Below are 24,216 nucleotides of genomic sequence, written 5' to 3'. Positions count from 1 at the left end.
GATAGTAAAAGTGTCTAAAAACAGGTTTACTGAGATAAAGTGCCAGCATTTAGCCAGAGCTGGCGCCAGCGCAACACTGATGACGGGGTGGCTGAAGTTACGAAAGGGGCGATGATGTAGCACAAAGTATCCCAACTAAAAAACATTATGTGGCCCATTCACGTATTTGTCGGATCGTGAAAAACAGTATTTGTTGGTTCTTGATGATCAGAGTTTTGTAATACTACATGATGAGACACAGGTCAGTGGAATTAAAAAAAAGCGCAAAGTCTAGAGACGTGTTTTTAAATGCTGAACTAAACTAAGTGTTTTTGATTGTTGGAATTTTTTGATGACAGAGTATTGAATAATAATACATAAAACAAAATCGCATATAGGCCAACATATTCTAAAATATGTTACCACCACCACCAGAAATACTTAAATGTGTCACGCTTTAGGCTACTATAAAACGCTCATTGCGACCGATTCACTGATGTAACACATAATCATTGTGACCCATTTAACAAATGCATATTTTAATGGTAAGTTAGATCAACTTGAACAGCTACAAACAATAGCTACAGTGAAATAATCAACTAACTATGATCATCTAGCACTCTATTAAATGTAAAAAAAAAAAAACTTTCATCATACCTTTAGCTTACTCAGTAGAGCTGCATTCTTAGTTGTGCGGGAAGTTTGTGTGTCAAATGAAACAATTAAAATGTGAGTTTGTGAAATGGACTGTCCTAATTCTGTTGCTATAGTAGCATAATATTAATGCTAGAAAGCCTGTGCATTTTGCAACGTCTTTTTTTTTAAAATAAACTATTATATTTCATAATTAAAATCTATTTTCATATTTTGAGTGAGGGGACTCTGCATATAACTGATCATGTGATCTTCAATGGCAGCCTTCATGAGGTGACCCGCTCCATTTAAGATAAAATAGATTTTATTGTACATGGAAAAGCTTATAGCATTTCTACTGTTATAACTGAAGCAGTTTGAAATGAATGAAAGAAATGAAAAGGTTTAAAATGAGGAAGAAATTACTGAGTGCACATTTAAAACATTGTACAAGAGGTGCAAATATTGCAGTTGTTTACAATCCACAGGTTTTACTGGCTGGTCAACCTGAACTCAACAGTTGTTTTTTTGGGGATTGCCTACATTCAGCAGTCAGTTGCCAAAAACCTGTGTTTTCTCATCCCTTTCACCTCTGTTCTCCTCGCTCTCATCGCCATTCACATGGTGCGCAACAAGCTCACGTTCCGTCCAAAAAAAGGTAACAGTCCCATTCATAACACATATATACACAAATACATACAGGTGCTGCTCATATAATTAGAATATCATCAAAAAGTTGATTTATTTCACTAATTCCATTCAAAAAGTGAAACTTGTATATTATATTAATTCATTACACACAGACTGATATATTTCAAATATCTATTGTCTTTTAATTTTGATGATTATAACTGACAGCTAAGGAAAATCCCAAATTCAGTATCTCAGAAAATTTGAATATTGTGAAAAGGTTCAATATTGAAGACACCTGGTGCCACACTCTAATCAGCTAATTAACTCAAAACACCTGCAAAGGCCTTTAAATGGTCTCTCGGTCTAGTTCAGTAGGCTACACAATCATGGGGAAGACTGCTGACTTGACAGTTGTCCAAAAGATGACCATTGACACCTTGCACAAGGAGGGCAAGACACAAAAGGTCATTGCAAAAGAGGCTGGCTGTTAACAGAGCTCTGTGTCCAAGCACATTAATAGAGAGGCTAAGGGAAGGAAAAGATGTGTTAGAAAAAAGTGTACAAGCAATAGGGGATAACCTCACCCTGGAGAGGATTGTAATACAAAACCATTCAAAAATGTGGGGGAGATTCACAAAGAGTGGACTGCAGCTGGAGTCAGTGCTTCAAGAACCATACGCACAGATGTATGCAAGACATGGGTTTCAGCTGTCTCATTCCTTGTGTCAAGCCACTCTTGAACAACAGACAGTGTCAGAAGCGTCTCGCTTCAAAATGGACTGGACCTGCTGCTGAGTGGTCCAAAGTTATGTTCTCTGATGAAAGTAAATTTAGCATTTTAAAAATCAGGGTCCCAGAGTCTGGAGGAAGAGAGGAGAGGCACACAATCCACGTTGCTTGAGGTCCAGTGTAAAGTTTCCACAGTCAGTGATGGTTTAGGGGGCCATGTCATCTGCTGGTGTTGGTCCACTGTGTTTTCTGAGGTCCAAGGTCAATGCAGCTGTATACCAGGAAGTTTTAGAGCACTTCATGCTTCCTGCTGCTGACCAACTTTATGGAGATGCAGATTTCATTTTCCAACAGGACTTGGCACCTGCACACAGTGCCAAAGCTACCAGTACCGAGTTTAAGGACCATGACATCCCTGTTCTTAATTGGCCAGCAAACTCGCCTGACATTAACCCCATAGAAAATCTATGGGGTATTGGGAAGAGGAAGATGCGATATGCCAGACCCAAGAATGCAGAAGAGCTGAAGGCCACTATCAGAGCAACCTGGGCTCTCAAAACACCTGAGCAGTGCCACAGGGCTGATCGACTCCATGCCACGCGGCATTGCTGCAGTAATTCAGGCAAAAGGATCCCCAACTAAGTATTCAGTGCTGTACACTGCTCATACTTTCATGTTCATACTTTTCAGTTGGCCACATTTTTAAAAATCCTTTCTTTGTATTGGTCTTAAGTAATATTCAACTTTTTCTGAGATACTGAATTTTGGGATTTTCCTTAGTTGTCAGTTATAATCATCAAAATTAAAAGAAATAAACATTTAAAATATATCAGTCTGTGTGTAATGAATGAATGTAAAATACAAGTTTCCCTTTTTGAATGGAATTAGTGAAATAAATCAACTTTTTGATGATATTCTAATTATATCACCAGCACCTGTATGTCTCTTGTACAATAATTTCACAGAGAAATTCTCTTAAAAATAACTAACAGTTGTTCAATTGTTCTGATTTCTTTGAATTGAACAACTTTGAATTTTCATCTGTGGACTAACAGGCAGTTCCTTGCTAACTACGCTGGGAGTGTTCCTCAATTCTCTCAAAATGTGCTGCCTCCATTATCGCCATTTAAGCGGAGATGTTGCCAACTGGTTAGACCGTGCCAAGGAAAACAATGGGGGTTGTTACAGTGAGACCAGTGTGGAAAACGTCAAGATCCTAGTCAAACTGTTCCCTCTCTTTGGACTTCAGCTTTTATATCGAGCTTGCATTACCCAGGTTAGTATGCTTGGCTAAATCTATACTTTTGTTCAGCAATTAGCATCAGTAATATCTTTATTATATTAAATCTTTTAACAGATCCCATCAGGCTATTATCTGCAGACGATGCATTCCAACTTAAAGCTCAACGGCTTTCTCCTGCCTGTAGCAGTGATGAAGGTCATCAGTATACTGCCGGTGTTGATCTTAGCACCACTGCTGGAGCTTCTCAACACCTGTTACCAGTCCCCAAAGAAAATACTACCCTCGCCAGCCACATTAATAAGTGAGCATCCTAACTACAATTAATGAACTTCTTATTCATCTCACGCTGCCTTGGAATTGGAAATGTCCCACTTATGCTGGTTGAAAGTCTCTCCTCACCCTGATAGCAATCACTAAGTTACATGATCTAAATGTATGTATATGCGTTTATCATCTGTGGAAAGCATTGGACCATAAAATGTTCGTCCAATCATATCGCTCGGTCCATGGGCTATGACAGGCCAGAGATTGTCTTACTATTGAGAGATGAGAGGATCTGTATTACTTACTATTGGAGAAAGCGTAATGGTCAACTTGGATCACATTCCCTGCACCGCAGCGTTAGCATTAGCCGTTACACTTTTTTGGCTAAAGGCTACAGGCTTGCCTTCCAGTGGCTTTGGAAAGGCTGCCCAACCTGCCTGTCAACATATGTATTTGCATACCTTCCTGCACCCTGTTTGCGCAGACATGATACGTCATCAGCACGTTTTATTATGCTACTGCAGATATAAAAGAAATTGAAGGCGTTATTATTGTAACATTATGTGCTTTGTACTGTAATGTTTTCTCACCGGTGAATGAGACATGAGATAATCTGTCAGCGTTGCATTCAACCAGTGCCGTCTCTTATCATGTCTCTAGTTAGCCTCTGATCTGCCTGTGGGCGGTCATGTGTTTTGGAGGAGGCGTGGCTTTGGAGAGTGATTTGCAGGGAGGGTGAGATCTTATGCTTTCAGTGCTATTGCTAGGCTCTCGGAAATCACCTACTGTACCTTTAAGTGCATGTTGCATTTCAGTGCATGTTGTTTGGTTGATTCAGCAGTGGCCTTGGAACTTATACTGACACCGAAAGGCGTGCTACTTTTGAAATGCTATAATAACAGTTTATATGTTAATTTTATATATAAATAAAACCTAGTGCATCTTTACTGTTGTTTGGCTTTGTATATTTAATTTACATTTAGCTATGGGTATGGTTCATGTGTGTGTATCTCAGCACTACTGGCAGGGATCTCCGAAATCCACAGGAAGTATTATCCACAAGTGGAGCAGACATTATCAGGAAAGGTCCTGCATGTGTCCTCTATGACCTGTTTCCAGCTTACGCCCCAGTACATTTTACTGGGAGTGGCGGAGGCCTTTGTGACACCAGCATGTACGTATTCACTTTCGAAAATATGATTTGCATAATGCTAAATTGCTCATTAGACAACATCAATCCAGTTGTTTTGTTTTTGCTTAGATCTGCATCTCTCCTGTTCCTCTGCTCAGGCTCTCTCATATCCTTCTGTCTGACTCCCAGCAACCTTAGAGGTGTCTCCTTGCACTTCCTAACCCTCTCATATGGAGGTGGCTGCTTTCTAGGGGCTTTCCTCATTCACATTCTTTATTTTGTGTCGGGAGGTAAAAATATTTCACTCTTGAAAGTGTTGAACTTGTTATTGGGGTGCAACCGAACATGAACTTGATATTGTGTTTTATGATTACAGGAAACTTCTATCCTAATAACCTCAGCAGTGGCAACATGGAGAGGTTTTTCTTTACTCTGGCCACACTGATGGCTATAAACACACTGGTGTTTTGGAGAATATCACAAAGGTACAGTTCAAGCTTTGAATATGAGATAAAAATGAAAAGTTTACAGATGCGTTTACAGATGAATCTTCATTGTTTTTGGGCAGGTACGCAGATCTGAGTGTGGAGCTAAGTAGCGGGGCAGGACACAGTCACCTGTATGAGAAACTCCTGCAGTATAAGACCTGTTTGCGTTATTTTCAGTTTTTAGGAAACTTTCGGTCGTTCTGACGTCCTTGGAAAATGTCCATGGTTGTTGTTTTGTGGTTTCATCGTACATATAAATCCTGTAATGCTGGCATTACACAAGAGAATTTGAGAGCAATAGCTGTAAATAATGCAATTTAAATGTATTCAAAAAATAAAGCTATTTTATGATACATAATGAGTTACTGTTTTAGTGACTACAAAAACCATGTTACAAAACAAAAACTTGGTAGTAGCATGTGAAGTATGTTTCCACCCAGCAGGCACAGGACATCAATATAACGTCAGGTTGAAGCTGGACATGACAACAGAAAGAAGTTGCATTTTGATTGAGAATGAAAATCGCATTGACGTCAGTATTTGACCCCAATTTGACGTTGACTTAAAGTTGGATTTTGGTTCCACAACCTTAAAACAACAAATATCAACATCAGCTGAGGTCAGTATTGGACATTAAATTAACACTGACGTTGAACTGACATTGAATTTTGGTAGCCCGACGTCGCAATCGAAATTTAACCAAATAACGTCTTATGACGTAGTGTGCCTGCTGGGTAAAATGTCTTAAGATGCTTGGTTATGGTCATATGTTTTTTATGTTGGTTTAGGTTATTGTGTGGATTATTTTGACATTTTGACTTGTGCATCATATTTCCATATGAAGCCAAAATGATACATTAAAGTGTTATATCATTATGAAATCCCCAAAATGTTCCCTATCTAAATCAGAAATTGTTCAGAAATTGTAATTAAAGGGGAAATGGCACATATATTAGTGCTCCTTGTGCCAAATTGTTTAAGAATTTGTGGATTTTCTAATGTGGGACAGCTCATGCTCAAATCTGGGACACTATGCTTTGTCTTATAAATAGTAAATTGTTTTTACAAAGTCAGCTTCAGATTTAACACTCCTGGTTAAATGTGCATACCCATGTTTGCTTAATTAATTTAGTAGGCCTACAGTGTGTTTGTTGTCTTCAAAAGTCAAAAAAAAAAAAATAGTAACCTATATGTTCATTTATGGAATGTTAAACACAATTTTATAACATCATTACATTATTTAAAATAATTTATTATTTACAACAATAATAATAACCATGTAATGAAGTCAAAAATGTAAAATTGAACTTAACAAAGATAGCAAAATAATTTAATAATTTTTTTTGAAAAGATATAAAATTTGGAACACATGCCTTTAAAACTGTTATTAAACTTCTATAAACTTCTAATATTATTATTTTCTTTTCTTTTTTTTTTCTTTCCCAAAAGCTTGTGTTACTCAAATTGTAATGGTAAAAACACTTCATAACAGAAATAAGCAGTCCTGGGCAGTCATGGACTCATCATTGTCCAGGATCCTATTGTCTTCCAGTCCCTAAATTGTGAATGTGGATCTTAAAACAAATAATATTGCTGCATTATAAGTCCCAAAATGGACCAAATTACATGTATGGCATTTAACTTTCTTAGTGCACATTTTAACAATTGAATAACATAGTATAATTGACTGTTCCACATTAGTCAAAACATGCTGTCCCACTTTTGAAACATCCTTTTCTAAAGTGGGACAACAAAGATTTAAGATAAAGATAAATTCATCACAAATATAATTTGATAACAATTTAGAACATTGTTTTCTTTATAACAGATTTATATCCTTAACATTAATTTATTCTAAATCCTATGTCAATGTCATTTCAGTGAACTTTACAAGAGGTACTGCCTGTTTGTTGATTTTTTTGGCCACATTTCTGACATAATTTCCAGAAAGTCAAGTGATTTCAATAACTTGACACCCCTGCTTGAATTCAACACCAATCATGTTCACTTTTTTTTTTAATATAATTTATAATGTGAAAAACCCAACATCTGTCTGTAGTCTTAAGCATGTAATTTAAAAAATATTATCACAATCTTTTACAACACAAAAAAATGGCTTTACAGCAGTTGTTTGCTGGCATGATATTTTTGGTTTGTTAACGAAGATTATATTTGTTACATGAATGCTTATTTTGTGAGTTTTTCTCTAGCAATTCTGAGTTTATATCTCACAGTTCTGACTTTTTTCAACTCTGACGTTTTCCTCAGAAACATTGCAAGATAAAACTCTGATTTACGAGATACAAACTCGCAATTTTGAGAAGAAAGTCAGAATTAACTCGCAAATCTAAAAAAAAAAAAAGAGAAAAGTCCAAATTGTGAGGCACATGCCTAAACTCGCCATTCAATTCCGTGGCGGAAATAAACTTCCATAATTTTAATTGCAAAATAGATAATATTACTTACACTGAATGCAGAATTCAAACCCACATCATTAATTGCTTTCCTTTCTCATCATAAACTGCAAAAATAGCGGGTTAATCTGACTCTGGGCAGTGTGTGAGTGAAAACACACCCGTCACAGCTGGATGAGAGAGACCGCCCTCGTTGCTACGGACTCGCGCTTGTTCCTCTCAACATGGACCTGCCTGAACCCGTTCGGCGACGGCTTGGAGATCTCTCCAGAACTGTGTTTGTGGACAAAAGCCGAACACAACCCTCTGCGGAGGAGCACGCTGACTTTCTGAACCAGAGTAAGTGTGTTTGAGTTGGCGAAATGGTTCGTTTTGAGGCGCTAGCTGCTGGGCTAATTCATCTGGTTAGCCATTAGCCGAGTTTATGTGTCACGTAACGTTAGTGTAGCTTCTGTTAGCAAACATCACGTTTTTTTTTTCTTACCTGATTTGCAGATACAGTAATGCTTTATATAACTGTTAAACGGTGTTGGTTACATTCACCTCCTGAGCTGCCCACCTAGTACCTAAACAGCGAATCGATTTGTTTAGTTTGAGTCGGATCTTTTAATGAATCTATTGAACATGTTCACAAAACCGATATGAACGATTCATTCAGGAATCGATCGGTTTTTGTCAAAAACTCAAAAATGTAAGTTAATGTAATAGCTTATTTTAACAATAAACAATTTAAATGTTTTAAGATTCAATTTATGGCGTTTTAAGAATAGCGTTACACGTTATTTATAAATTGAATCGTAAAATCGAAACGTTGTTACTCATACAAAGCAAGTGTTTTAATAAGTAGCATTTAATTAAAACTTGCTTTTAAAACAAAATTCAGCCAAAAGATGTAAATAACAGACACAATTACACCATAAAAAAGAAGTGTTGTTAGGAAGAATATTTTTAAAGAGAAGATTTTCGAAATGTGTGTAGATTTTCATATCTGTGTTGTTTTTTTTTTTCGAGATGATGATGTTGTATTATGAAGTCTCCCGCTTCAGATGTCACTTTACTTTAACATGTGGTTCTTTCCTTTCTGGTGGATCAGTGAGGTTGTGATGCTACAGCTAAAGGTGATTCTCCTCTACCTAATATTTTTAAACAATTCAGTCTGAAATCACTTTACTATTGCTGTTTAACCTTATTAACATTCTGGGATATTATTGCTAATAATTAATTATGCTTTTTCATCTAGTACCCAGCCCTTGCAGATTATTACAAGTTCATCCTGATCACAGTTCTTATTTTAATGACCCTGATTGAGGCCATCAGGCTCTACCTGGGCAATGTGGGAAATCTGCAAGAGAAGGTTTATACACGTTTTTTTAAAGATTATTGTATTATTTTTTTTAATATTATTTAATTAGTGTATGTAATATAATATAATAGTTTCCCCTTATGGGAAACAATTAGGGAAGTATGTGGTATTTTGGTTAGATAGTTTGATTGGTTAGAAGGCCGGCAATACCACGACTGAGGTGCCCTTAAACAAGGCACCGAACCCCCAACTGCTTCCTGGGTGCCGCAGCATAAATGATACCCACTGCTCCGGGTGTGTGTTCACGGTATGTGTTAATGGGTTAAATACAGAGCACCAGTTCTGAGTATGGGTCACCATACTTGGCTGTATGTCACGTCACTTATCATCTCATTATTTTTTTTATTTTTTTGCATAGGTTCCAGAATTGGCTGGATTTTGGCTTTTGACTTTTCTGCTGCAGTTTCCCCTGATTCTGTTCCAGCTCTTCAATGAGGCTATTCTCATTCAACCTCTGGAGAGAGGAGTTCATATAATACTGGCCTTATTTATTTTTGCAGAGGTATGAATCTATATATATATATTTCTGTATCGATATGAGATTATAATTAAATATGAATTTATTTGAATACTGAAAGACTGAATATTGTGGGTTTTTTTCAGGCTCTCTTTGGATTTGTTGCCTTGCGTGCAATGGTCCGACACACTGAAAGTCGCTTCCACTTGCGACAATTTGATGGGATTCAGGAATTAAGGATGTGACGAGACCTGAACTGATGGACTATAAAAAAATACACTACAAAGATTTATTTAAAAAAAAATACAAAGACTTGTCCATTGTCCACTTGTCCACTGATAAACATTCATTATAAGTTGTGAACACTAGAGGACACATCAGTCGTTGAGTTGAATTGTTACTGTGGATGTCTTGGTGCCTTATTTTATACAAACAAATCTTGCCTTGTATTATATTATATGTAAATATGTAAAATAAACATACAAAAAAATAAATAAATAAAAACATTTACAGACTTAGATAAAACAGATTCAACACACTCCATTGTTATAAACCAAAAAATAATATTATGTATTGATTTTGAATTTAACAAAATTACAAACTGAATTTATTAGATAAATCAAATCATTAAAAATCCGTTCCACACATCATGTAATTAGAAGTCACTTCCAAAATAAGAAGAGATCACACAAATTTTTAAATAAGAAATGACATCTCTTCAAAAGAAAAAAGTTATATTGATATTAAGATAACTTTAGTGTACTACTTATTTCAGAATATAGCTTTAAAAAAATTGAGAAAAAGTCTGTGGCTGTTTGTTTTCCAGTCTTTATGTATCTTTTATTAAATGTATTTTAAAAAAACACTAGTTAAGGATTGCACAATTGAAATAGTGAATTACATACAGCTGCATATTCAGGCACTTGGCTTCACAGAAAATGACCTGCTCATCATCTCTTCACCTTCTTCGTGTGCTTTTTCCTGGCTTGACCAGCTTTTCATAAGACTGCAGCACGTGAGATGTTTGAGGTAAAACATCTGTGGACTCGTCCTCCACTTGCATGGACTCTTGAGTCAACCGCAGATGGAACCTTGTCAAGGAAATCAGCAGCTGAGTTATAGTTATTTATAGTTCACCCAAAAATAAAAACTGTGTCATTAATTACTCACCCTCATGTTGTTCCGAACCTGTAAGACCTTTGTTCATCTTCGGAATACAAATTAAGATATTTTTGATGCATTCCGAGAGCTCTCGGACCCTCTCATAGACAGCAAGGATCAGAAACGCAGCAAGGAGATCAGTAGAATAATCCATGTGACATCAGGGGTTCAATTGTAATTTATTAAGCTACGAGAATTCTTTTTGTGCACAAAGAAAACAAAAATAACGACTTTATTCAACAATTTGTCTTGTCCGCGTCACTCTGTAGCACCATTTTTGAGAGTATCACATATGTAAACAACACAAAGTACGCGGATACACTGCTTACATTGTTTCCACTTTGATCTGAACATAAACAATGTATCCGTGTACATACGTTGCATACGCTGTTTACATATGTGATATAATTCAAAATGGCACTATATGGTGACACGGAGGAGATGAATTGTTGAATAAAGTTGTCTTTTTGTTTTCTTTGTGCACAAAAAGTATTCTCGTAGCTTCGTAAAATTACAGTTGAACCACTGATGTCACATGGACTATTTTACCAATCTCCTTGCTACGTTTCTGATCCTTGATCGTGGTAGTACCCTTGCTGTCTATGGAGGGTCAGAAAGCTCACAGATTCCATCAAAAAGATCTTAATTTGTGTTCCAAAGATGAACGAATGTCTTACAGGTTTGGAACAACATGAAGGTGAGTAATTAATGACTGAATTTTCATTTTTGGGTGAACTATCCCTTTAACTTGCTACGAGTGAGGAAAATGTGTAGATGTTCTTTCTGCGACACACTTCTCCTCACTGCTCAGGCTGTGTGTAGAAGCAGCATTTCTCCTGAAAACCTGAGTTTTGCTTCCTTTGGGCAGCCTCCCTAACCTCAGACTTCTGATCGCAGCCTGGTTCCCAAACAACTGGCTGTGGCTAAGGAGGAGCACACAATGACAGCAGTGAGAACAGATGATGACATTCTGCACTGTATGTGACTAAGTGTCAAGCAAACTGCCAGAAAAATAAACCTGTGTAGGTCAGGAAGGAAACTGGAAGCATCTTGTTTACTGATTTGGTTGGCCCTTCTGGACTTCTCTGTATCTGGTGATGCAAGGCCAGCCACAGCGCCTGGTAACATGGGAAAATGAATCAGGTTGCAGGTATCATAATACACTAATACACTGCCAAAAACATTTGGAGACTGTGTATTTAAATCTGATATTGAATTTCAAATAGTGTAGTGCACATTTATAATGCACAACAGTTTTATTTACTATTTTCCCAGCATATCAGCCATACCAGTATTTAAAGAAATAGCAAATGTTTACCTCGTCCATCCGTCTTATGACTGATCCTCAGGGTTCCCATGTTGTCTAGTGGCATTAAATGTTTGACAGGAATATGGGTCACTTGCATCTGACTTTCCTGCCTGAGTTTCTGTTGACTGTGGGAGAAAAGTCTTTACTATTTATTTGTCATAATTATCATAATTTTGTGTTTGTTTTTTTATAGTGGTATTCACACACACACACACACATATATACATACATGTATATGTAATATGTCTGTGTGTGTGTATGTATATTGATATATATATTTATATATATATATATATATATATATATATATATACACACACATATACATACCATTTATATGGTAACGTATGAATTAAATATATATTATTTACATTGTATTCATAGATAATAGCATAATATTACATAATATATTCTTTTTTTATGTAAATTAATGAAATTTATAAATCTATTATATATCTATTAAATACATTGTATGGGTCAAAATGAAAGATTTTTCTTTTATGCCAAAAATGATTAGGATATTAAGTAAAGATCATGTTCCAAGAAGATATTTTGTAAGTTCCCTACCGTAAATGTATCAAATGTTTTGATTAGTAATATGCATTGCCAAGAACATAATTTGGACAACTTTAAAGGTGATTTTCTCAGTATTTTGAGTTTTTTGAACCCTCAGATTCCAGATTTTCAAATAGTTGCTCCTCGGCCAAATATTGTCCAGTCCTTATAAACCATACATCAATGGAAAGCTTATTTATTCATATACATATACATACATATATCTATATATATATATATAGCCTTGCTATTCAGTTTCCAATGTATTCTGCTATTATGCTACTTCTACTGTGAAATGTACTTTGTTGATGTAGCCAACTTACCTCCTCTGTGTAATGTTCGAAATATGGGGTCTTTCTGTGAGACAGCAAAATGATAAATATGTCAACTATGTGGTTAGAATTTTATTAAAAATCTGCACATAAGAAGTCATAGGACATACCTTTCATTTCTGGCTGAAGTCTGTAATCGGGGTAAAAGGGCATTGTGTACGGTTGGATTGGTATAATCAGAGATCGTTCTCTGGAGGCTGGTACTGATGGACATCTTTTCTGACCTCCAATAACTAGGTGGGTCTGTCGTTGTAATTGCCCCTGGGGGGCTGATGAGGTAGCGTGCTGATATGTTTTATGCCTAGCATCAACTGAAAAATATGACACATTAGTTTTAATTGATTTCATTTACTTCCCTTGATAGAAAGGATTGAATATACAAGTACGTGTTTTATTTTTATATATTTAAGTATATCTACCTGAGACAGAGTGACGGTAAGCTGAATAACCATTGTGCAAACTGGGGGCAGGCACTATCTGGAATAAACAGGGGTTTGATTTTATTTACAAAATAAAGGATTCTGCCATATCTTAAAAAATGATTTGATGGTCACTGCCTGAGAATATATATTATCAAAAATATCCAGATTAGTTACCTTTTCTGGTCTGTTCTCCCATAGATCTGGAATATTTTCTACAACACCAATGTGAGTGGTGGGATGAGGGATCCAAGACCTCACAGTCTGATTCGCCCTTACCGGACTTGGCATCTACACAGCATAGAAAATAAAACTTTTCACTATCCATTTTCATTTTTTAAATACTACTTTGTTTTTTTTTTTTCATTTTGGACCAAAATTACATAAAGCATTACCTTTTGTTTTTTAGTGTCCTTCCCAAAGCACATAGTTTTCTCTTGGATTCTCACTTTGACCACATCTTCATTTGAGGGCACAGGATCTCAGAAATATATACAGATATAATGAATATGATTCTAAATTAAACCTTACACTTACATTTAATTATATTTTAAATAACATTTTACTTAAATTAAACTTTTACTTTAATTTAAAAATGTTTTAAAATAAATGTAAAAAATCTAAATATATTTATTTTTTTTATTTAAAAAAATTAATACTTGTACCTGAAGATTTTTTTAGTAAGATTGTGATCTATAAGGAATAACCTATAAAAATGCATATTTAGTAAGATCTACCAAATGTTTGATGTTCCTTTGAATAATTTTGGGTCCTGTGCTCTGTACTCGTTCTTGTCGGAGTCGGTTCCTTTCTTTGCGGCTTCTTAGGTGTTTTTTCTTGCCCTACATTTGTAATAGAAACCACAGAACATTAAAGAAAATGAACAGAAATCTTCTTTAGGATGTCACTGAGAGGGTTTTGTTCATACTGCACCTGGTTTGTGGCATTTAGAAGATGAACAGGAAGTCCATCTGATTCAGTACTGTTTGATCCACTTGTGCTACACAGAATATCAACATTGTGAAATAATCTGACATGTAGTTATCAAATGTTCACAGGATGTTTTTATTTGACTGTATTCTTACCTAGACTCAATGTCAATGTGACACAGATCCTCTAAGGAGTCCACTTCTCTTCCCAGCTTCCGTCTGACCTCTTGTCTCAATAACAGCCCTAACTCCTCCAGACAGTGTTTGGTCTGTTAAAAATGTATTTCAATCAATAATGCTCTTTTAAATCTGATTAAAACTACTATAAAAGAAGTAAAGTACAAAGACAGGCCACCTTGGCTGGGTCAGGGTCACAAAAGTCAAGCAGAGTGTCACAAAAGCAATAGCCCATTGATTTCAGGTCCCGTGTGCTGAAGTGCGTTCCCTTCCTGTCACCTATGAATAAAAAAAATAAATAAAAAAAACTCTTCTTATATACAGAAAACATCTAGTTTTGTTTTGGCAACTAACTGAAATGAATTGAATTACTAAAATTATTACCTAAAAAATAAAAAAACTAATAAAAATGACAAAATTGCATTAAAATACAAAAATAAAACCTAATTAAAACATTTAAAAACTATAATTGTGTATAAATAATACACTGTACAATAGTATAATAATACATTTTTACAAACTGTTTTGATGACTAAGCATGTAAGTACCCAGTGTGGAGCCTCCGAAGGTTGACTCCATTGTGTAGCTGTTCCTAATGCCTAGTCTCCACATGACGATGCGGCCGGTGCCCTCTTTGCTCTTGTGCATTTTGAACTTGCAACTCCTAAAAGAAAACTATGAGAAGACAAAAGCATGAATTCAAAATTTGAACAGTCGTATTTTGCTTGAGATTATGACTATGACAACCACTGCTAACCTTGTCTGTAGCATTCTTGCTCATCATGAGAGGGAAAACGCGTTCTTGAAGACACTGTGAGGCATCTTTCCGATCACTGCATCCATACATGAACACGTTGTTTTTCCTGCTGTGACCATGAAAGTCACAGTAGACCACCACCTCTCTTTCAGCAAGCAACCTGTGGGATCAAATTAACCGGATGCACAGGTGCGGTCAAATTTACAATTTTTTTTTTTTTTTGATTTTACTTTTTGCTGTTTTTGCATTTAATTTGATAGGGCAATGTAGAAAGGACAGGAAACGAAGAGCAAGAGAGGGAATGGAATCGGGATAGGTCCGCATGCTGGGACTCGAACTCGGGACGCCCAAAGCCCAACGGCACTGTACGTCGACGCAGCAGCTTATTTAACAATTTTGTGCAAAATTTGAAAGTGACTTCTGTGTGAGCTGTGCCTTATACTTTGCTACACTACTGTCAATAGACAATGGAAATTATTTTTGCCTGCAAAATGTCATCAAATGTAACCACGCCTTATACACTCAAACCAAAAATTATTCAGACACCAGATATAATTTTCGATATGTTTTTACTAGTGGGTGCGCGACACTATAGTTCATAAATGTAAGTAAAGATAGCAAAAAAAAATTTAACTCTGACATATTATACCCAAAGATTCTTCATACAGTGGACTGCCAGTAAAATTTGGGATCAAAAAATATCCAGACACTTTGACCTAACCATGTTTTGCTTTAATTTAAGTGTTTTTTTCTTTAATTGCTAATGCGCCTTTTTACACCACAGAGTGAACAAAATTAAGCATTGCTTGGTAATTGGTTGACCTTAATTGGTATTATCTAATTGTGTACTTAGGTTTCACAGCTGAATAATTTTTGGTTGATTGTAATCCATTGTTTACCTTTCTATCAACGTTATCTGACATTATTAAGGTGTTCTGACACAGTTTAACTCTGAGTTCTTGTCATATTTTATCACCATTTTCTAAACTACAGCAAATAAACTGTGATATAATATAAGAAATGTTGAAGGTTTCTGAATAAATTTTGGTTTGACTGTCCCTAACATGACAAAAAATGTCACCATGACATAATTATTACTCACCGTTTCACCATGTTGCGAGTGTACCAAATGCATGGGAAAGAGTCATGCAGCAGACTGCGGTAGTTTCGGTTCAAATCGCGGCCTGTGAGTGAACAACGGTAGTTTCCTACCACCACGCCGTCAGGGTTTAACATAGGTATAATCTGCAGCCAGAACATGTTAATTTACTGTGGTGAACCGTTTACATCTTGTAAAGCACTTGACATGGGTAATTATAGAAATTTCGGCCAAAACCTGTTCTCCATCCATGCCTTGCACTCCTTCTCTCACCTTAAAGATGAAAATTTCCCTTAACAAACGTGCGTCAGGCAAGTCACTCAGCAGGAACTCCAGAAAACCCTGCATCATCCAAGAGCTGTTGGTTTCTCCTGGATGCACCCGTGCCGTCACAACAACTGCCCGCTTGGCTTTGCGTTCTGCTAAGCTACTGGACGGAGCTGTTACAGTCAACACATACACCGCATTTCCCGCCAGACTACGACAGAGCACCCGCAGCTTACAGTAAGCTGCACGGACAGGGTCTGAGATGATCTCACGCAGGTAATGCTGTAGGTTTGAATATGTATAAGGGTAGCAGTGAGCAAGGTAGCAGGTGTCACCATCGAAAGGGAACTCCAGAGTCCAGGTGAGGGAGTACAGCACTTTACCATCCTGTTCAGTGTTGTTTCTGTAGTACCTATAGAAGACATTAAGACAACAGTTTGGTAAACTGTTTTGTCTGGATCTGATAATTGATTCAAATATAATTTATATTTGATTATAATGAAGAAAAAGTAACTGGTATTTGGTAACTGTATTTATTTTAGCACTTTTTTATTATTAAAAATTACTTTACTGCTCATTAATAAATCAAAGTCATGTGGTGCAAACTGTAGAAACAAAGGAAAAATCATATCATTATTTTTTCAGAGAGCAATCAATGTCTCTACAAATAGCAGATAATTTGACCTATTTATGACAAGTTGTAAAACTTCATTTTACAATGAAATCGTAATCCCAAAATTGCAATGAAATTTATTTATTAATTATTTATATTTTTATTTAATCATTCATATTTTTTTTTAATATTTTTTTTTTAAATTTTTTTTTTTGTGTAAACACTGTAACCAAGGTACTGCAAGTAAAATATGCTTTTACTTGATATTTACACCACACAACATTTTTTAAATTGAAACTTTTCTTGAAAATGTTTTAAAAAACATGCTTTGATAAATCATAATTGACACAAACCATAATTATTACATAAAATTAGAAAATTATGACATACTAATTCAATTATGAGATAAAAGGTCATGGTCAAGGTCAACTTTATTTATATAGGACCTTTAAACAACATTAATGCTGACCAAGGTGCTTCACAGTAAAACAATACAATGATAAAAATACAATTAATTAATTAAAATTTTAAAACCGCTTAACCCATAAAACCGAATAAAAATCAAGAGTAAGAAACTCACTAAGATCAACATATCCAACACTTATCAATAGGCCTGAGAAAAGAGATACGTTTTCAACGATGATTTAAATGCAGATAACGAAGATGATAACCTAACAGATTTAGGTAAGGAATTCCACAGCTTAGGGGCTAATACAGAAAAGGCTCTATCTATCACCTTTCGATTTCAAACGAGACAATGGGATGGTTAATCGATTATCAGAGGATGATCTAAGAGATCTCCGAGGTGAGTATGGACAAATAAGGTCTGAGATGTAGACTGGAGCCAGACCATGCAAGGCTTTAATCACAAAAGTTAAAACCTTGTACTTAATTCTAAATTTAACTGGTAGCCAACGTAAATGTGCTAAAATAGGGGTGATATGCTCCATCTTTTTCTTCCCCATTAAGAAGAGGGCTGCAGCATTTTGAACCAGTTGCAAACAAGAAAGGGAAAACTGGTTGACACCAGCATATAAAGCATTTAAATAATCAAGCCTTGTTGAAATGAAGACATGAATAACTGTCTCTAGATCATTAAACGATAAAAGAGATTTCAGTTTCCGTAGATAAAAGGTTAGTTATGACATACCAAGTCATAATTATGTGATTAAAAGAAATGATGGCCAAAAATCATAATACAAAAAGTCAAAAATATGACATAAAAGGCACATAATATTGACCTTTTATTTCATTTTCTTCATTTATCTCATAATTACAGTGACCCAGTAGTGCACAATATCACGAAATTAGCACAACTCAATGGAAACAACCACAACAAAATTAGCAAAACTCAACGGAAGGAAGCCGCAACACAATGAAATTATCACAACACAGCGGAAACAAGTTGCAACACAACAAAATTAGCACAAACAATAGAATCAAGTAGCAACACCACTCAACAGAAGCAAGTCGCAACACAATGAATTTAGCACAACTCAACAGAAGCAAGCCGCAACACAACGAAATTAGCACAACACAATGGAAACAAGTTGCAACACGACGAAATTAGCACAACACAATGGAAACAAGTTGCAACACGACGAAATTAGCACAACTCAACAGAAGCAAGCCGCAACACAATGAAATTATCACAACAAAATGGAAACAAGTTGCAACACAACAAAATTAGCACAAACAATAGAAACAAGTAGCAACACCACTCAACAGAAGCAAGCCGCAACACAATGAATTTAGAACAACTCAATGGAAGCAAGCCGCAACACAACGAATTTAGCACAACTCAATGGAAGCAAGCCGCAACACAACGAAATTAGCACAACTCAACAGAAACAAGCCGCAACAAAATGAAATTAGCACAACACAACAGAAACAAGCCACAACGATGCAAAATTAGTACAACACAACAAAATTAGTACTATGCGTTGTGTTGTGGAGATTTTGTTGTGTTGTGCACTACTGGGCCACCATACATAATGACTTAGTATGTCATAATTTTGACTTTTTGTCGAACTTTGACATTTCATATTTATGAGTTCTTATTTCACAATTATGATTTACCTAAATGTTTTTTTTTCGTATATGGTAAAAATGGGCTTACATAGCTTATAACAATATTTTAAAAGATGTTTCCTTTTTATTTATCAACTGTGTTCATGTTGAGAAATCACTGTTTGTCACCTAATATTTGCTCCTGTTCGCTGCCATCCCTCCCCCTTTAGCCAGGCAGCGTGTTCAGAGTAGAGCAGTGGGCGCATTCCAGCACTATACAGACTGCTGGCCTTCATCAGGTTGATGATGGTGAAGCGGTAGGTGACGCCTGCCCTCATGTTCCTCACCCGGAAGTAGAACCACTGAGTGTGCTTAGTGGTGTACAAGTCAGTGCGCAAAGTCAGCTCATAGTCATACTGACCACTGGAAGGCCAAGATCAGAGAATAGTTTAAATTAAATCAACATATACAGGCTTTACATCTTGTCAGAAGAGACAAAACCATTTGTGGGAAAATTAATGAAGCTGTGTGACTCACACTTGCACTGCTTTTCGTAGGTTTCCACTCTCAAAACGGGACTCAAAAGCTAGTGTAGGCTCCTCCTGATGGTTGGCACAGGACGTGGCACTTTTAATGGGTCCTCTGCTCCCCCCCACACGAGAATAGGTGAAGTAGGAGCTTTTTGTGGCTAAATGGTGTGGTGAACCAACAGGTGAGGATATAAAACCAAAGTCTGGAAGTAGCTATAGATTTTTGCACAGAGGAAAAATTACAAATTAAGACATATATAATTTTCTTACCTGGGTCTATGCGGTAGACAGTGTTTCCTCTTACCCCTCCTACCGGCATGGGAGCCTGTTCATCTCCTGTTGGTTGATAGAACGGCTCCGGCTCTGAAGGGTCCCATTCTGACAATTAAAATATTAATAACAGCAAAAATGTACAGAATTATTTACACATTAAGACATACAAAAAACTAGGTTAAAAATCTAGTTTCAAAAGTGTGAAAGAAACTTAATTATTATTTTAAATTAAAATGTTTTTAAATGTATTTTGTGTGGTAATTTTTATTTATTTATTTATTTATTTTTTGCAAATAGCATGAATTGTTCATTGATAAATATAACTTTTGTGTGAGTCACACCATATGACACCATAAAATATGAGATAACTTTAACCTGAGCTAAAATTGTCTTGTCATATGGTGTTTTATGATATTGTATTTTTAGAGTCTAAATGCTTATTATATTAATGATGGTGAAACTTAATCTTAATTGGCATTTTCAAAAATGTTTGGAAATTAATCTTGTTTTTTATTTTAATAAATTTTTCGCATGGTAAATGTATCTGTACTTTCTTTGTTTTGTTTTTATTGTCATCAATTATTTTATATTTTAAGAGTTATATAATGTTGTATTTTTATATGAGTTATCTTTGTCTTGTCATAAAAATTATCTGATATTTTAAAAGATATAGTGTTAATTAATTTTTTTTGTTGCCTTTAGGTTGCATTTAATTTTTTTTTCATATATATATATATATATATATATATATATATATACCATATATATATATATATATATATATATTTATAAACACAAAACAGTAAAATGCTGAAATATTTTTGCTGCAAAAAATAACTGTGCTGAAATTGAATATGTTTTAAAATTTAATTTATTCCTGTGATTTCAAAGCTGAATTTTCAGCATCATTATTCCAGTCTTCAGTGTCACATGATCCTTCAGAAATCATTCTAATATTCTGATTACTGCTCAAGAAACATTTATTATTATATATATATATATATATATATATATATATATATATATATCATATATATATATATATATATATATATATATATATATATTATTATTTTAAAAACAGTTGAGTACTTTTTTTTTTCAGGATTCTTTTTTCTTCTTCTTTATTTATTTTTTATATCACTATGGATAAATTGCATTTTTTTTTTATTGTATTATATGAATAAATTCACAGATTCTGGGTTCAAAGAAAGTGTCTCCACACAAATCCCTTCTGATTTGGTATCTGACATAATATTGTATTAATAGTGTAAAACTGATTTTTTTTAAGTAAAGCACTGATACCTATATGCTGGATTTTGTCACGGATCACTTCACATTCTATGGGCCAGCGGACGCCCTGGAATGGACAGGAGGTAGATGGGATTGTGAAGAGGTCCAAAGGCTCCCTCAGGCGTGGAATGGGCCGCTCACCGTCAAAATCAAACACAAGCTGTCGGGTTCTAAGAACTTTGTCCAAGCTGAAAAAACCTTGGAAAGTAAAGAAACACGGACATTACAAAATCTAATTTCTTACCCAACAGACATGCTGTAGTTAAAAGACATGTGAGAAGCTTTTATTACCACCAGTGATTATCAGAATTACCCATGAAACCAATTCATTGGTACATGCTCCCTAAAACAATTATGTGTTCTTAGTGTCTGAATCTTTTATAAAGGCCATGAATTTCAAATGGGAACTAGCTGCTTAGACTCAAGTGTCGCGCATTGTGTGACAACTTGAAAGAACTTGAGAGAAAATGCTAAATTATCATTATTTAGGTGGCAATGCTGGTGATTTGTTGCAAGATACAGTATTGCATCTTTACATGGGATCAACTCTATTTAGGTCTTGTAAACTACAATATTTTAATTGACATCATATCATGCTTCATTATGGAAGCTCATATCCACCACGTAAGAAAACAAAAAAAACTTCATAATCATGTTATAAAAGTTATATTTATAAGCAAAAACTCAGAATTATGACATACTAAGTCATAATTTAGACATAAGAAGTGTAAGTTATGACAAGCTAAGTCATAATTATTAGATAAAAGTTGAAAAAAAATGACAAAAATGTAAGTCATAATTATGAGAACAAAAGTTAAAATTAACAAATTAAATTATAAGAAAAACTGACAATTAAGTCGAAGTTTTAATTATTAGTTAATTATTGATTAATTTTAATTATTTAAAAAAGTATTTATTACTGATTGACAGATTGACTGATTTCAGAATGTCATAATTTTGAATTTTTATGTCATGATTATGATTTAAAAAACTGACATAATAACATGCTTTATTATAGAAGTACATTTCCACCACATAATAAAAAAACATGCTTTGGTAAACCATAATTATGGCATTAAAAAGTCAAAATTATGACATACTAAGTCATAATTCAGACATAAGAAGTCTAAGTTATGACAAACTAAGTCAGAATTATTAGATAAAAAGTTAAGCAAAATAATAACAAAAATAAAAATGACAGAAGAAATATTGACCAGAAAATTATCAGAAAAGTTTCAATTATAACATACTAAGTCGTAATTATGAGATAAAACAAAGTTGAAATTATGACATACTTTTATAATTATGCAAAAAAAATTAGATAAAAGATGACATAATAATGAGAAACAAAATTGAAATTGACCAAAAACTCATGATGAAAAAAGAGTCATAAATATGATATAAAAAGTCAATCAAAAAATTAAAACAATTAAGTTTATGCATTATGTATTACTTTGTATTTCATAATGTCATAATGACAATTTAACAAAGCATGACTTTTTCTTATATGGAAAAATGAGTTCCCATGCTTCACATCACTGTGTGAACAGACCCAGATCCAAGATTATTTATGTATTTACTTTGACATGGCTTGGGTTCCTCCCGCTCCTCTTCGAAGTTGGAGTCATTGCTCTCAGATGGTGAGTGGATCATGTCTGAAGCAGTAGAGTCTCGGCTGCCCTCCCACTCTCTTTTGATGGGGACGCCAGCATGCACAGAAGAGCTATTGTCTGTGCATATACAGAAACAATACGTAATGCTATATCAGAGAAAACCCATGAAACCAGTCAAGCCTTGTTAAACCCATCCAAGAGCAGACTCGAATAACCTACCGGAGAGGAATCCATAATGCTGAAGATGAAGCAAAATGAATCTCTCGTATGGATCATCTGATTTCTTTTGTTTAGCATGATAGGAGAACAAGAAGTGAGTTTAAGTAACGTTACAAGCAAAGGGGCAGAAGGTTAAGAGGGATTGAGTATCAGTGAGTTGGCATGTTAACCAACTGGGTAATATAAGACTGTAACTGACCTGCATCCCCGAGCCTCGAAGCGACGCGACCGCACGCAGATCATTAAGGTGCAGTAAACAACGACAAATAACTTCACAATTTACACGCGACTGACAGTGACAGGATATCAAATAACGGCGCTGGTTAATATAAAACCATCTTGCTTTAAACCCCTGAGGAAAACTGCAACGTGGTTCGTGTTTTAAAATTAAAACGGTCTTAGCAGAGAGATAAACAGTTCTACTTTTTAATGAAATGTCCTCGTAACATCTATTGTTGAGGCGCCCATGACGCCATTTGTGTCACTGTTGCCATGGGCACGACGCACGTTTCCTGCTTGAAGCACGCTGCTGTATTGTAGAGAAGAAATTAACACACTTCCGTTATTTTAATAACTTTTTTCTCAGAAATTAGCTTTAATGTTTAAACAAAAATGAAAACGAAAAAAAAATGTTTGTGTGTGTGTATATAATACCATTTATTCCATATTATTTTACTTTTTTATTTGTTTTTTTCGTTTTTTTTTTTATATATTTTTTGTTTTTTTTTTGTGTGTGTTTTTTTTTTTTTTTTTTTAATTTTTTTTTTTTTTTTATTTATTTTTTTATTACAGTATCCGCTTATTTTCAGTTCAAGTTTTAATTCGGTACTTCAACTAAACGTACATTAGAAATGTTAACTGAAATAACTATCTGAAATATTTTTTATACACGTTAGAATTATACCTCTTATTTGAATTATACATTTATTTCATAGCTTCTTCCATTAAAGTAACCGCTAATGAAAGGGTTTCATTTTTACAAAAATAAATAAATACAAAAAAAAAAAGGTTCAAAAAGATTAGCTTGAACAAAATATTTGTGGAAATATTTTTTATTTACAATGTAAAAAAGGTTCGATGGCTGGACAGCCCAAGTTCAGGCAACATTTACACCAATTTTACGATTTAAAAGACATTTAGTGAACAATGTTCATTAATATTATAGAGGAAAAAAGAAGTTGGCACATGGGTTGACTTTTCATCACAACGTCATCAATGGAGGAAAAAAAAAAAAAAATCACATATGAAACATACTTTAAAGTGCAACAGAGTGGACAACAGTCTCAGCTGTGATTTTGGAAGCATAGCTGAAACTATATGAAACA

The 24,216-nt window shown here is 34.8% G+C and overlaps 3 protein-coding genes across 5 annotated transcripts in view; 2 read left to right on the top strand and 1 right to left on the bottom strand.

Annotated features, from left to right (window-relative positions):
• The window catches only part of LOC109096486 (solute carrier family 15 member 5-like), a 7,530-nt gene extending 2,225 nt beyond the window's left edge, over nt 1–5,305 (top strand). The window contains 8 exon segments of the mRNA XM_042753345.1: nt 1,101–1,270; nt 3,030–3,250; nt 3,332–3,518; nt 4,465–4,472; nt 4,475–4,655; nt 4,772–4,903; nt 4,990–5,098; nt 5,182–5,305. Of these exon segments, the coding sequence (XP_042609279.1) occupies nt 1,101–1,270; nt 3,030–3,250; nt 3,332–3,518; nt 4,465–4,472; nt 4,475–4,655; nt 4,772–4,903; nt 4,990–5,098; nt 5,182–5,305 (1,132 nt within the window).
• Nucleotides 5,306–7,501: 2,196 nt separating this feature from the next.
• Nucleotides 7,502–9,862, top strand: tmem17 (transmembrane protein 17). Its single transcript, XM_042752947.1, is given in 5 exon segments — nt 7,502–7,854; nt 8,527–8,633; nt 8,756–8,869; nt 9,237–9,380; nt 9,482–9,862. Coding segments are annotated over 5 exon segments (579 nt in total). The 5' UTR covers nt 7,502–7,739; the 3' UTR covers nt 9,581–9,862.
• Nucleotides 9,863–10,002: 140 nt separating this feature from the next.
• On the bottom strand, nt 10,003–23,460 carry agbl2 (AGBL carboxypeptidase 2). 3 transcript variants are annotated; one of them, XM_042752946.1, is made up of 24 exons: nt 23,091–23,460; nt 22,892–22,955; nt 22,640–22,789; nt 21,072–21,257; nt 19,764–19,871; nt 19,501–19,651; nt 19,153–19,386; nt 16,347–16,752; nt 16,077–16,219; nt 14,975–15,134; nt 14,766–14,892; nt 14,396–14,496; nt 14,197–14,309; nt 14,045–14,111; nt 13,849–13,953; nt 13,507–13,593; nt 13,289–13,402; nt 13,112–13,169; nt 12,803–13,003; nt 12,684–12,717; nt 11,815–11,930; nt 11,515–11,614; nt 11,291–11,419; nt 10,003–10,426 (listed from the first exon to the last, which is right to left on the bottom strand). In XM_042752946.1, exons 1-24 carry the CDS (start codon nt 23,094–23,096, stop codon nt 10,294–10,296), a joined length of 3,093 nt encoding a protein of 1,030 aa, XP_042608880.1. In that variant the 5' UTR covers nt 23,097–23,460; the 3' UTR covers nt 10,003–10,293. The 3 variants fall into 3 exon arrangements, with proteins under 3 accessions (XP_042608880.1, XP_042608878.1, XP_042608879.1); XM_042752944.1 differs by lacking the exon at nt 10,003–10,426 and having other exon boundaries at nt 11,144–11,419; nt 23,091–23,436; XM_042752945.1 differs by lacking the exons at nt 10,003–10,426; nt 22,892–22,955 and having other exon boundaries at nt 11,144–11,419; nt 23,091–23,432.
• Between the last annotated feature and the right edge of the window lie 756 nt (nt 23,461–24,216).

Source organism: Cyprinus carpio, chromosome B25 (assembly GCF_018340385.1).
Source record: "Cyprinus carpio isolate SPL01 chromosome B25, ASM1834038v1, whole genome shotgun sequence".
Lineage (NCBI taxonomy): Eukaryota > Metazoa > Chordata > Actinopteri > Cypriniformes > Cyprinidae > Cyprinus > Cyprinus carpio.
Note: the sequence above shows the minus strand (reverse complement) of the source record. Positions and strands in the feature narration are given on the sequence as shown.